The sequence below is a fragment of the Haliotis rufescens genome, unplaced genomic scaffold (genome assembly GCF_023055435.1).
Source record: "Haliotis rufescens isolate VD_foot unplaced genomic scaffold, xgHalRufe1.0.p SCAF_4, whole genome shotgun sequence".
In the NCBI taxonomy this organism is placed as follows: domain Eukaryota; kingdom Metazoa; phylum Mollusca; class Gastropoda; order Lepetellida; family Haliotidae; genus Haliotis; species Haliotis rufescens.
In genome coordinates, this window is record NW_025964112.1 from 20,418,934 (window position 1) to 20,431,964 (window position 13,031).

Genomic DNA, 13,031 nt, shown 5'->3' on the forward strand with positions numbered 1-13,031 from the left:
TAACGCGGCCCTCAGCAATATTCCAGCTATATGACGGCGGTCTGTAAATATTCGGGTCTCAACCAGGGAAACCAGTGATTGACTTCAAGAACATCGATGTACGCGATTGGAATAGGATTACATGCATCAACCAAGTCAGTGAGCTGACCACCCGACCCCGTTAGTCGCCTATTACGACAAGCATAGTCGCATTTTACTGCTAGAACAGGTTGCTGAAGACCTATTCTCTACCCGGATCTTCACGGGTCGAGTCAATAGAGCAAATTGTTTCGCTGAGACAAGTAAATAAAATATAGCAGGGTTTCTGACCTTTGGAAAATGGACAGACTTGAGCCTCGGTCCAGGCCTGCCCTGGTACGATGACGGGCAATCAACCAAGTCATCGCGTCGGACCACCGGATCCATTAAGTCGCCTTCATACGATAAGCCTAGGTTGCTGCATCTTCCCGTGACAAGGGCGTTAACTGACTATAACACTCCAGTTTCCAGTCTTGCCAAACTCGGCCGAAATTTCCAGGCTCGATCGTAACGCCACCAGTGACTATTACGAGTTGTGCCCCTTCCGTGTACCTCCTATTGACCAATCAGATTCCACCTCTCATATCACTTGCTTTTGCTTTAAACAAAATTGCGGTGCCCAGTCAAGACGATCTGATCGATAATCAAGATCTATATTGTAATACAACAGGTCTTACCTGGCGAAGTGCATCACATCTATATTAACATGAAAAGATTGGCCAACTATCTTTCGACGCCCGGTTGGCGGTAAACATGCTTTGTAGACCCTGCAGTCGACCGAAATCTGCACGTTGAAATCCATGTTGTTTGCGAACCGGATGTCTAGTTAGTCACGCGATTTTGGCTGGAAATTCCAGCCTAGTTTGGCAAGGGTTGAAACCGGATTTTAATAGTCAGTTAACGGCCTTGCGTTGGAAAGATGAGGTTGCTGGGGGCTAATGTAAACCCTCTGTGTCCACTGGGACGACTCATGCAATCTAAGTCAAATTACCAAACCTACATGACCAAATATACTCTCGGAATTCCGAAATAACTGACAAGACACAATAATATTAACTGTCCTTATGTACTAAACAATCTCCCCATCAATATTTAATGCTAGATGCGGTGAAATGGGATTTATCGCCGCGTTGAAGGTTATTGCACTTGCGTGCGTGCGCGCGTGCGTGTTTGCTTAGTAAAACCATACTCACTCACTCGTTCACCGTGTAGACACTCTAGACCACGGTGACGGTCAGGGGACAGCGGTCCAATATATTATGTAAATGCTTAGAGACTAAACAAAGGATTAGAGAATTATCTGTCGCGTTTTATTTTCTTACAATTATATGTACAGGGGACATATAACCCGCAATGACACGTTGCGAGTGGGGTATTTTACACCTCTATCACCAACAGGGTAATTTCTTTGATGCAGACGGTGGGTTCGATGATCCCAAGCGGAGGCATGAGAGGAGTCATGTCTTTGTTTGAGCGGCGTCACATGTATGGTGCCATGAATTAGGAAGGTATTTGCACCCCCACCTTTTCCTCAACTTCTCAAAACCTGGTCACCAGGAGCATGTATCCTGAACCATTTGCACAGATTGAGTCACCAATAACAAAGCTCTAACTAAAGACTTAAGCTCCACCTAAAAGACTAAAGCTCTAATTAAAGACCGAAGTATACACAATCATTACCCATATAAGAATTAGTAACCAAAACGTGTAAGTATTTGTTGTCTGACTCTTGCCATGCGACGGCGCCCTGTAAACAAACCAGTTTCAATGTCTCGTCCCAAACATTTCTTTCGTAGTTGACAATACAAAACGTCATAGTAAGAGAATAATCAGTCTCGATTATCCGCCGAAGCAGATTCGTCGGACATTCATAATGTATCTCTATCAAAAACAAAACAAACTTTTATAAAACAGAGCAATAAAAGTAATTCCCCTGTAATAAACATCAATAACATGTCTTACCAGTGAATATCTTATCAAACCCAGTATTCCTGTCGAATATCTCCCGAACTGGGACATTTTTGTGACTGGTAAACATAAAAAATGATATTCTGGAAACAAACATCACTAAAGTAATTTTCTGTTGGCCATATTGTATAAAAAGGAACAATGGCATGTTGACATACAAAATGTTGTTAATGCACACCTAGTTTTGAATGGATCTTTGGCCAAATCGAAATTGAAATTGATCAATTCATTATCGAATGCCAACTGACAGAGCAATCAGCCCGCCAATGTATTGCGTGTTGTCGAAGCGCAGTAAAATATCACTTGGTTGGACAAACGCAAAAACTTGAGTCTTCACAACAAAACACACACCACAAGCTACGTTTTTTTTGTCGAAGTTAATTCTTCATTTTATATTTTAGCATTGAGTATGTGGAGTAGTTTGTATTAAGGGTATTTAACTCTTTCTAAAGTAGGTGCTATAGATATCTTTAATATTTGATTTAACTCCCTAAATGAGTGTTTCGCTTGACACTGGGCCAAATCCACACTTTACTTCAGAAGCATAGGGAGAACGCATTCAAGGTGTTCACAGTCTTGCATGACTGATATTATTTAACCTTTTTCACCATACATGGAACAATTGTTTATCTGCATGTCTATGAACATGCAGATAGTAACATGTGTATATTCAGGTATTATACATAATGGCCGTGCATACGTTTCAACTGTAAAATATGTATATACCAACGGATCTCGAACCATGTTGTCCCTGTAGCGTACGTACTTCCAATTGCCATTTACAATGACGAGTTGTGTTCTTGCATGAGTTGTGATGCCACTCCATACCCTTAAAAGGCAAGCGTAGCTAAAACACTCTCCTGGGCGCCTGTAGGCCCTTTGCACGACAATCAGAGCTGTCCAGGTGATACCTCGATTCATTCGTGTCCCGGTCTTGTCTTCTGAATCTAAGATGCTGTCACCAAGCTAGGCGTGCATGACGGTGGCGTGGAAACAAAATTGGCTTGTCGCTTGAAGCAAAATTGGCGTGTCGCTGGAGATGGGGGCCGGATGTTGTGCTCCCTCAGCTCGTTGCGTAGGTTCCGCCACGAATCGGTCTCAACGAAGCAATTGTCCGAGCTGCTACTGTGACAGTTTGGTATTGATTCTGTAGATGCACCGAGCAAATATAGATGTATGTTGACGTGAAGTCACACGTGGACGACAGGTCTGTGGCACGTCATGAGTGTTGATCTGCTGAATAAAACGTTTCCAAAGAGACGATAATTTGTTTCGATATACAGTAAAGTACGGTTATAACGAACTCAAAGGGACTACTTATTTTAGTTCGTTATAACCGTAGTTCGTTATAAGCATATATACAGCATAACTACAGCAAATAGTCGGGACCAAAAAAGTAAGTTCGTTATATCCGTAAGTTCGTTATAAGCGTGTTCGTTATAACCGTAGTTTACTGTACATTAAAATGTCTCGTAACTATGTTTTCCTCCATTCCTGTTTGCAACATACCCGCAAGCCGTGGCATTGCGTAAGCCTTATTTTCGGTTAAACGCAAATGTTTTTATGAGCACCCGATAGCTAAACACTCATATTCTGCTGTTCCATCAACAAACCATGCGCGTGTGTGTGTGTGTGTGTGTGTGTGGGGGGGGGGGGGGGGGGGGGGGGATGCTACCAACAAACATGCAAACATATGAATTATGCATGAGTAAGCATTGAAAGATGCGTTGTTTAATTTCAGGATAAAATTATTTTGATTAAACTTTATACTTTTTTCCCTTGGAAATCGTTAGTGTATTATGTTTTCGCAAATAGATAAGCCAATTCACGTAGTTCCATAAATGCCGATCATGCAGGTAATGCGTACATATTCACATTCACACATGCATGTTGCACGATATAGAATATAGATAAATCAAAGAATTCATTTAGCAAATATATCAACCAAAGAAATAAATATTGCTGTCATACACGTGCATGTAGTCAAGCCAGTTTAAGTCTACCACACGGAAGATACAAATAACCTTTATTCCAAAGTGCATGTTGTGCAAGAAACCGCGAGTGAACGTTTTATAACATGGGGCATTGGCATGTTCAGTATACTATACCATTTGGATACACATGTACATGTATAATCAAAACAGAAGTAACTGTGATCATGTATTTAATATCATAGGGCTTGTTTCAGATGCACATAACTTAAAGCTCTTTTCCTATTCTTTGACGATGTACTGGTGTTTTATCAGCTTACTAAATACGTTAATTCCAAAATGTATCCTCACGTATTGTGTTTTCGAACGCAAAGAAGCATTTTTGATTACGTGTCTAATAACAATCCCAATGCATTTAAATTAAGTCTCACCTTTGAGAACATTTATTTCTGTTAACACTGGGATGCTCAAATGACCATAGTATATTAATTTTATAGTGGTAATGCCTCGCCGAGCGAGACGAGTCAGTCAGGCGCCATCTTGTTACCGCCACATGATTTCAAGCCCCTCCATTACAGTCATTTTCCATAACAAGGGATCAATATTTCAGGGTCAAAACAGTTAAGTACCTTTTTAGCAATGTTAATTCACGTTTAATCATTCAAAAAAATTGATAAATAAAACGGTAGTGTATGATTAGTAACTGAGACTGTCCGTGGCTATGCCCTCGACGGGGGTTGAAGTAAGACCACCTCTTTCAAAGTATATTTATATCTACCAGTGTTTTAATCGTAGAATATCTGTTTGTTTTAACCTCTGGCTAAACGTGCCAGTAACCTGGAAAAGGTGTAAATCCTGCTAGGGAACCATGCAGGTAGCAGAGGTACCGTAAGTCCCCTTGGTCCCTGGTATGGTGATTTTAACCTTGTTGCTGGCGATCTATAGCTCCATTTTTATATCGTGTCGTACCCCAATAATTAGATATTTTAATGTTCTACAACTAGTTTTAAGTCTCTGTGATACATTGCTAGTTATTATACTGACTGTCCTTCGTCGACAGTTTTTGTGAATATTGTATAACTTGTTCAAGTCACATTATGGCTGAAATACTGCCAACGTGACTTTACTTAAACTCTCACTCTCTCCATTACAATCCAGTTAAAAATAGATGCACAGCATGATAAGTCACATGACATTATAGACAGGATGTTTACAAACAGCAGCCGATACATAATGCGATTGGTTTTAAGCATATTATCATCAGATCAAATTGATTAAATGTGAGTGAGTGAGTTGGATTCAACGCCGCTTATAACAGTATTCCAGTTACATCACGGCTTAATGTGGGAGGAAAGCCCTAGGTGATGCAGGTCTCAGACTTTTACGACTCCGGTAAAACCCACGAGCATGGGTATGGTGCTGACAAACCTAGAAACATAATCGGGGCGAACCGGGATTCGAACCCACAATCATAGGTTTCTGGCGTGCCAAAGGGACGCAACTCTGCACAGCAAATCGCGTTGCCTTAGACGACTGGGCCACCCGTGCCCCCTAAATTTGATTTAAATGTGCATTAGCGAAAAAGAAAGTTTTAAGGTATGTTTTCATTACATATTTAATATCTTCCCTCGTGTAGCTTAATTTGAAACAAAACTGTGCCGAACACTTTGCTATCTTCAGTGGACTTTGAAGCGTCTGCTTTAATTTGTCATAAAGCACAACCCAAAGGTGACGCTCGAAACATGTCACATGGGATTACATTAAAACGGCATAAGTAATGCTTTGTGTTGACAGAAGATCAATTTGTAAAGCCATATACATGTAGTCTACATCAACGTAATTATATCTTTTTTATCATTTATAAATAATAATTATATATGACAACAGTAACAATTGCCAGAACTATATATGTAGGACATATACAGCGTACATTATAACTGTCTGTCAATGTGAATGATCACATTGGGTTCAATTGACTTTAAAAAGACACATTGAAACAGTATTTCCTTGACCCGTCCATGGGATATAGATAGCTTGAGTTAGGGTCATAGACAGCATGTCCATTATATCAATCTTGTTAAAGTAATAATATACAATATACATGAATCTCCCAGAGATGACCAAATCAGAGGGCATGGCAGTGCCGTGAAATATTGCGGAAGCTGGTTTATCGATCTGTTTCAAATCTATGGCAAATATGGAAGAATTCACACTAAAATATAAAATACTTGTTTCCAGGTCAACAACAAATGCTTTAATCCTCCCTTTTACGTTAACCACAACTTCTCCCATCCTGTTTTCGTAATTTCGTCGTTCTATGCTAGTCCACTCGTTAATAATGGCATAGACAAATTTACCACGTGTGTCTATGAAAATGCGTCTTGGCTTATCCCCAATACGTGCCCACAACAATCCAGATTCTGTTTGGTAATTCATTCTGTTCAGGTACAAATCTCCTGACACATTCGTATAGAAGAGGAACTGTTGTTCAACGTCTATTCCAAGTCCCAATGTGGTCACATTCCTCGCGATGACCGTTAAGTTGTTACCGTCCAAGTCAGATGCCATGATAACTTTCCTGTGGTCGTCAGACCAGTACATTCTCCTGTTTCCTGAGTCCACTGTGATGGCTCTGACACCGCTTCCAAGATGTCCAACCCTCCACACAGGCTTCCTCTCGCCAGTATTCACGACATAGGCTTTAGAGTCTCCATACTTTGCAACAAGGACATGAACACCTCTATTTCCAGTTTCATTCCCCCTTCCCTCTGCTGAATCGGTCACTTCATGTTCCGCCTCTTTAACCTTAAACACCTTAGTTTCGTTAGTTTTACATGTATACTCACACATACACCTTTCGGAAGGACTTGAATGCAAGGTGCTATTGCATATATGACGGCTCCTATCAAAAGTCTCTCCTGTTTTTGTTTTAAAGTTTTCAAGTTGGTTATGAAGATGCTTAACATCTCTCTCGAGGCTCTGAATAGTTAACTTGTCTGTCGATATAACATTCTGCAGCTCTCTGATTTCATTAGTGAAGACTTCGAACAGTTGAATTATTCTAGCGCTGTCCTCCTTCAGATCTTCGATGTCAGCTGCAGCTGTTGCGAGGTCGTCCTGTAACAACTTCGTCTCCAGCTGGAACCTCTGATTGAGAGTGGCATACTGCAAGCCTAACACCCTGAACTGATTCTTATGGCATTCCACTGAAGACCAAATCAAAATAAGAAACAGCCACGATGTGTGTCTTGCCAAATGCTCCATGATCTGTAAAGAAATATGCCATGAACTCATAAAGTAATGGAAATAGGAAATATACACTGGCCAAAAAAAAGAAACGCATAACAGAATAATCGATGTTTCATTCCATGTTTAATGAAATATGATTATGAATAAATAATGAGGATACAACAACCAAATTTTAAACAGGATGAGGCACATGTTTCTTACACTACAAACAGTCTTTTAATGTTCTAAGGGACGTCTGTGTCTGTGATGGCACTGTGCCAAAGTCAGTACCGGGTGTTACCACTACGAGCATCGATCACAGCTCTGCACCGCCTGGGCATGGACTGTATGAGTCGTCGAATCTGGCGTTGTGGAATCTTTCTCCACTCATCCTGCAATGCATGGTTCAGCTGTTGAAGCGTCTGTGGTTGAGGCTGTCGGCGTCGTACACGTCTGTCTAGCAGATCCCACAAATGTTCAATGGGGTTTAAATCAGGCGATTTGGAGGGCCATGGCAGCACAGTAACATTGTTGTGGGCAAGATAATCCATGGTAACACGTGCAGTATGCGGTCATGCGTTGTCTTGCTGGAAAATCTCTCTTCTGACGTCAATGGCGGGAATAAGGTGACGTTGAAGGATTTCCTCACGGTAGCGAACTGAAGTTAAGTTTCCCTGCACGTGCACCAGATCTGTCCTTCCATTCACGGATATGCCTGCCCACATCATGTCACTTCCACCGCCGTATCGGTCGACTTCATGAATACAGTGTCGAGTGTAGCGTTCATTTCTCCGTCTGTAGACACGCATCCTACCATCATGGCGATACAGCATGAACCGCGACTCATCACTGAACCATATCCTTCTCCAGTGCACTTGGGTCCATGGTCGAACATTTCTGCTCCATTGCAGACGTGCACGACGATGATGTTGCCGCAGAACGGGCGCTGTATATGGTCTCATTGGTCGTATCCCATGCTGTCTTAGACGATTTCTGATGGTTTGCGCCGAGACTCTACGAAGACCAGGAACATTGTTAGCTGTGTATGCTGCACTGATTGTCCGGTTGCGAAGATGCAACACACGGATGAAGCGGTCCTGCGCCGCAGTTGTGACCCTGGGTCTTCCACTTCTCGGTCGATCTCTTGTAGAGTTGTTGAGTCTGTAGCGCTGCCACAGACGAGAAATGGTACTCTGCCTCACGTTAAATTGCCTGGCTACTGATGTCTGACTTTCTCCAGCTTCCAGACGTCCAATGGCTCTGTTTCTACAGTCTTCATTCAGTCTTGGCATCATGAGAGTCACGTAGACAGAACATCGGAGAGTGATTCTCAGCAGGACTGCCAAATTTGTATACCCATCGGTATAAAGGTTAAGTAGCCCTATTTGCACGTGCAGCATACTTACAGCTTTTTCTCCATGCAATTTCTCCCAGTTTGGTTTCAAGATGCTGTATTTTGGCGACAAGTCACCAAATGTTGTGTTCGGGTGCAATGAATTAGTGTAAGGTCAATATTCACAGTCAAGTTTGAAAAACAGATTTCAGCTATGCGTTTCTTTCTTTTTGGCCAGTATATACATGTAACAGAAAGTTTAGCTAGATTTGTTCATAACAGATGTATCTGCATTCATATGTTGTACGTGTTTCGGCATGTAAGTGTAAGTGTTAGTGTAAAAAGCTGTAACTGATTCAGAAGTTACCTGACTAAACATTATTAATTCAGTTATAACAGTTATTCAGAATTAACATTTTAACGATTAAACATCGGACTCCGAGTGGTCTAACGGGCAATTGTTGATGTTAGTAAATATGTCATTGCGTATTCCATGACTTCGCGGGTTCGAATCCCGCGGGCGACATACGTATTTCGAGAAATTGTTCCAATATCAAGGTGGAAAAAAGTGGTTCCGTTATTGCCAAGTGATTTTAACTAACAATTCATTTAGCTGAAGTATGGTCAAAGACAGAGGAGCCATGATGTAAATACTGTAAGGGGACCAGTCCAGGATAATTCATTTAGGGCGATGAAATGCCAAATACAGAATGTCTACTCTAAACTAAGAATTTAAATTATATACGCAAACATTATTTATATATAGTCAGAGTTGTCAAGGCAGCGAAAGATTCATATTGTATAAGTAAGAACATGTCATATGTAATATACACTAATTCTGCCTCACTCATAAAACACACGCTTGTCGCTGCCTCTTCAATACTGCTGCAAATGAATGCTAATGTTCACATTCAACTTTTAATTTGTAGGACCAAAATGGGAACCAAGTAGAAATGAGTTGACTTAGATAGTCAGAAATAACTAAGTTATCATCAGTGGCGATTGACGCCACTGTCAGTATTTCAGTTACATCATGTGGCTTGTCAGCCCAACTTGGGAGAAGCGATGCAGGTCACTTATCGGGTAGATTTTTAAATTCGAATCGGATCATGTTACATCTAAGGGACATAACTATGTACTGCGAATTACTGCACATCAGACCACTGGACAACCAGTGCATCCAAGCCTTTTTCAAAAATGAAACATTGGTAGCGAACTGAAGCCATCTTTGAAATTTATGAAAACAGTTCAACGAGTGCATGACAGGTACATAAAGCCAACCCAACGAGCTAGCGCGGAGTACCACAGAATAAGACCGAGTGAAAGACCGGATCAGGGGTCGATCGCACTGAATTCAGTCGGAGGAATCAAAGGAATTGGTGGCTCCAATATGTTTCGGGTGAAAGACCTCGTATAGTTGGAATACTTCCGTCTAATAGATATTTTCTTAAGCTATCCAAAAATATAGATTCGCAACAAAGTAATGGCAGCCCAATCATTACTCGCCACATAGCAAGCTCGGTACGCACATGAAACGTGCCACAGTTTGGGGATTATTTCACCAAAGATTGCTTGTCAAAGCAGGAGAGTTCTTGAGAGACTGGAATGATTGGAAATGCTTTGATTTTCCCCCTTAAAGATTGTTTCCATCATTGGGCGGGTGTGAATGTCTGTGGACATTGTGGATCTGTTTAGGTTTGGTACAGTAAATGACGTTTTGTTTCAGAATTGGATGTCTTATTTTATAATCACACATATGCATATACAGTACATAAATAACAAACCTGTCATGCTTTTTTTATATAATTTGAGAATACCAACGTACCGCGAGCCTCAAGAAATAGAATGAAGAATGACGTTGAAAAAACATCACCCAAAACGTCAATGAATTCAACTTATTGCTATGATGAAGCAACGTTATCCCATTTGACGTCAGGAACATTCAATGATTTACAATCGTATGATTGTTAAATTGTGTTTGTTTTATATCGCAGTCAGCAATAGTCTAGTGTCCCGTAAACAATCGAGACTAAACTAGATAAACCAATGGTTGAAATTACAAGCAACGGGTAGGATAATGATTATCACCGAGCCAGACCGCCGCGATTCGCTGTGCAGAGCTGCATCCCTTGGGCACGCCAGGAACCTATGATTGTGGGTTCGAATCCAGGTTCGCCCGTTTATGTTTCTAGGTTTGTCAGCACCATACCCTTGCTCGTGGGTTTCACCGAAGTGGTAAACGTCCGAGACCTGCATCACTTCGAGCTTTCCTCCAACATTAAGCTGACACGCCGTGATATAACGGGAATACTGTTAAAAGCAGCGTTAAACCTAACACACTCATGAGTATCAAACCCAAGCTAGAAGGTTAACAACCACATTGCCACTTCATCCTACCGGGTACCCATTCACTGTTGGGTGAACAGAGGCACTTGCCCAGGGAGACGCCACATGTGTTACATTTGCTTCAGCAGATATTGGACAATTATTTCATTTTATATAAGAGAGTAATATGCTGCGTGAGAATGTGTCATGGTCAGGTCTTCAGTGTGAGGGGAACACCGAGATGACGCGGTGAAAACCCCTGAGCTCGGGTAAAGTAAACACTTTGTTCTTTGTTTTATTGTTTAACGCCGCACTCAGCAGTATTCCAGCTAAATGAGGGGGGTCTGTAAATAATCGAGTCTGGACAAGACAATCCAGTGATTGACATCATGAGCATAGATCCACGCAATTGGGATACGATGACAAGCATCAACAAAGTCAGCGAGCCTGACCACCCGATCCCGTTAGTCGCCTTTAACAGCAAGCATGGGTTGCTAAAGATCTATTCTACCCCGGATCTTCACGGAGGAATCTTGTATTCGACCCACGAAAAGCGGATCATTTGACGACACTGACGATACGTCGAATTCCGGCTTAAAAGACCAATTGCCAATCCGTGTCGCTGTTTTCCAATGAGCATAACCAGTATCAAATCACATTTGTAAGCGTGAGAAGTCCAACAAGTGTCAACAAGTAGTATGTGTGTTAGGCACTTCTAAACATGTTAACGTGGGAGTTAACGCCGCTTTGCACATAACTTCAGTTATATTACGGCGTGTCAGATTTACCTGGGTGGAAAGTGCGAAATGCTGCAGGTTATAGACATTAACATAATCCAGGTGAATCTTGGAACCTACGATCCAAGGTTCCTGACACGCCTAAGGGACGCAACTCTTCAAAGGAAACTGCGGCGCCTTAGACGACTGGGCTGCCAGTGTTCCATGTTAAACATATACTTACATGAATAATAATAATAATAATAATAATAATAATGTTAATAATAATAATGATAATAATAATAATAATAATATAACTAATCTAAAACATACCAACCTTTTACTGATCGCTGTGGCACACTGTCTGAGCGCTTGTCAACGCTGAGAAGAGACATATTTGTGGTGTTGATACACGATACGTTGGAAGTGATAAGGAAAGAGTATCGATGGCAAAGTCGTGTCACAGTGACCTAATTAAAGTATTATCAGAGAGTAAACACAAACAAGACGAGTAAAGAATTATAACTATGTAACAGTACCTAGTGCTCATGTGTAGCTTGTTATAGATATGTACGTGGTACTGATTACTCCCAGTTACATTATGGATATTCTGTTTCGTACATACCACGGTGCCGGGCAAGCCAAGGCAGAATCCTAAGACCGTGAGTTCAAATCCCACATTTGCAATGATAATGATTCAGTAAATATTGGTTTGTCTGAATCATGTTATTGAATTTACCGAGAGTAGTCATTGACTTAAAACTGCATCATTTCGGACTTTCCCGCCACGCAAGGCGTAAAATCGTGATGTTCTAAATAGTGTTCAACCCAAACCACTCAGTTATCGTCCTCGCCACTAGAAATAGAATTAAAAAAAACATAGCGATAATTAATTAACGAAGATAGCAGCATGTGTGTTGATACTTATAAGGAGAAAACAAGCCATTCCGGCGATAAGGAATATTACTTGCAAAAATTGTAAAGTGCTCTTTGACAGAATATCAATTTTGCTGGCGATAAACATCATCGCTGACTTTTGATCACGTAGTTACAATCTCTGACAAACCATTCTTATTATCAGAATACAAGTTTGTCATTTATGTTTCATTCTCAACTGTGACATGACGTGACAAACGTTCTAATCTGTTATCAAAAGCATAGTTGATATCGAACGCAAAGTGAAATACTGTTCAAAGCGGCATATAGTTTTTCTCTCCTTATTAAATAATTCTTGCGACTGACCCTCAATGAAGCGTTTGGTTGTTGAAGCGCCGTATAAATCATTGGCAGTCTCGTCATTGTGGGCTTTGTTTGGAAAATGTTCTTTTGTACACGATCTCACCACACATTAATCACGGTTCCTCAGCCGTTGCCTTCATCAGGTCACATACGTAACATCTACGTTTTCTCTTAACACGGTTGCATGTTGTGGGTAATTACTACTTGCACGCCAAGGGCGGTGTCTCCAGCGTAACGATCATCTGGCATGCTTGAAACGGAAACGTTTACCAG

The 13,031-nt window shown here is 41.2% G+C and overlaps 1 protein-coding gene across 1 annotated transcript; it reads right to left on the minus strand.

Moving 5' to 3' along the window:
* Positions 1-5,367: 5,367 nt before the first annotated feature.
* LOC124132138 lies at positions 5,368-11,913 on the minus strand. The gene is made up of 2 exons (XM_046495835.2): positions 11,857-11,913; positions 5,368-7,184 (listed from the first exon to the last, which is right to left on the minus strand). The coding sequence occupies exon 2, from the start codon at positions 7,179-7,181 to the stop codon at positions 5,886-5,888; it is 1,296 nt and encodes a 431-aa protein (XP_046351791.2). The 5' UTR covers positions 7,182-7,184; positions 11,857-11,913; the 3' UTR covers positions 5,368-5,885.
* Positions 11,914-13,031: the final 1,118 nt, after the last annotated feature.

Excerpts from the sequence above, each read along its gene's own strand:
- LOC124132138 (XM_046495835.2), bottom strand. The coding sequence starts at position 7,181 with ATGGAGCATTTGGCAAGACACACATCGTGGCTGTTTCTTATTTTGATT.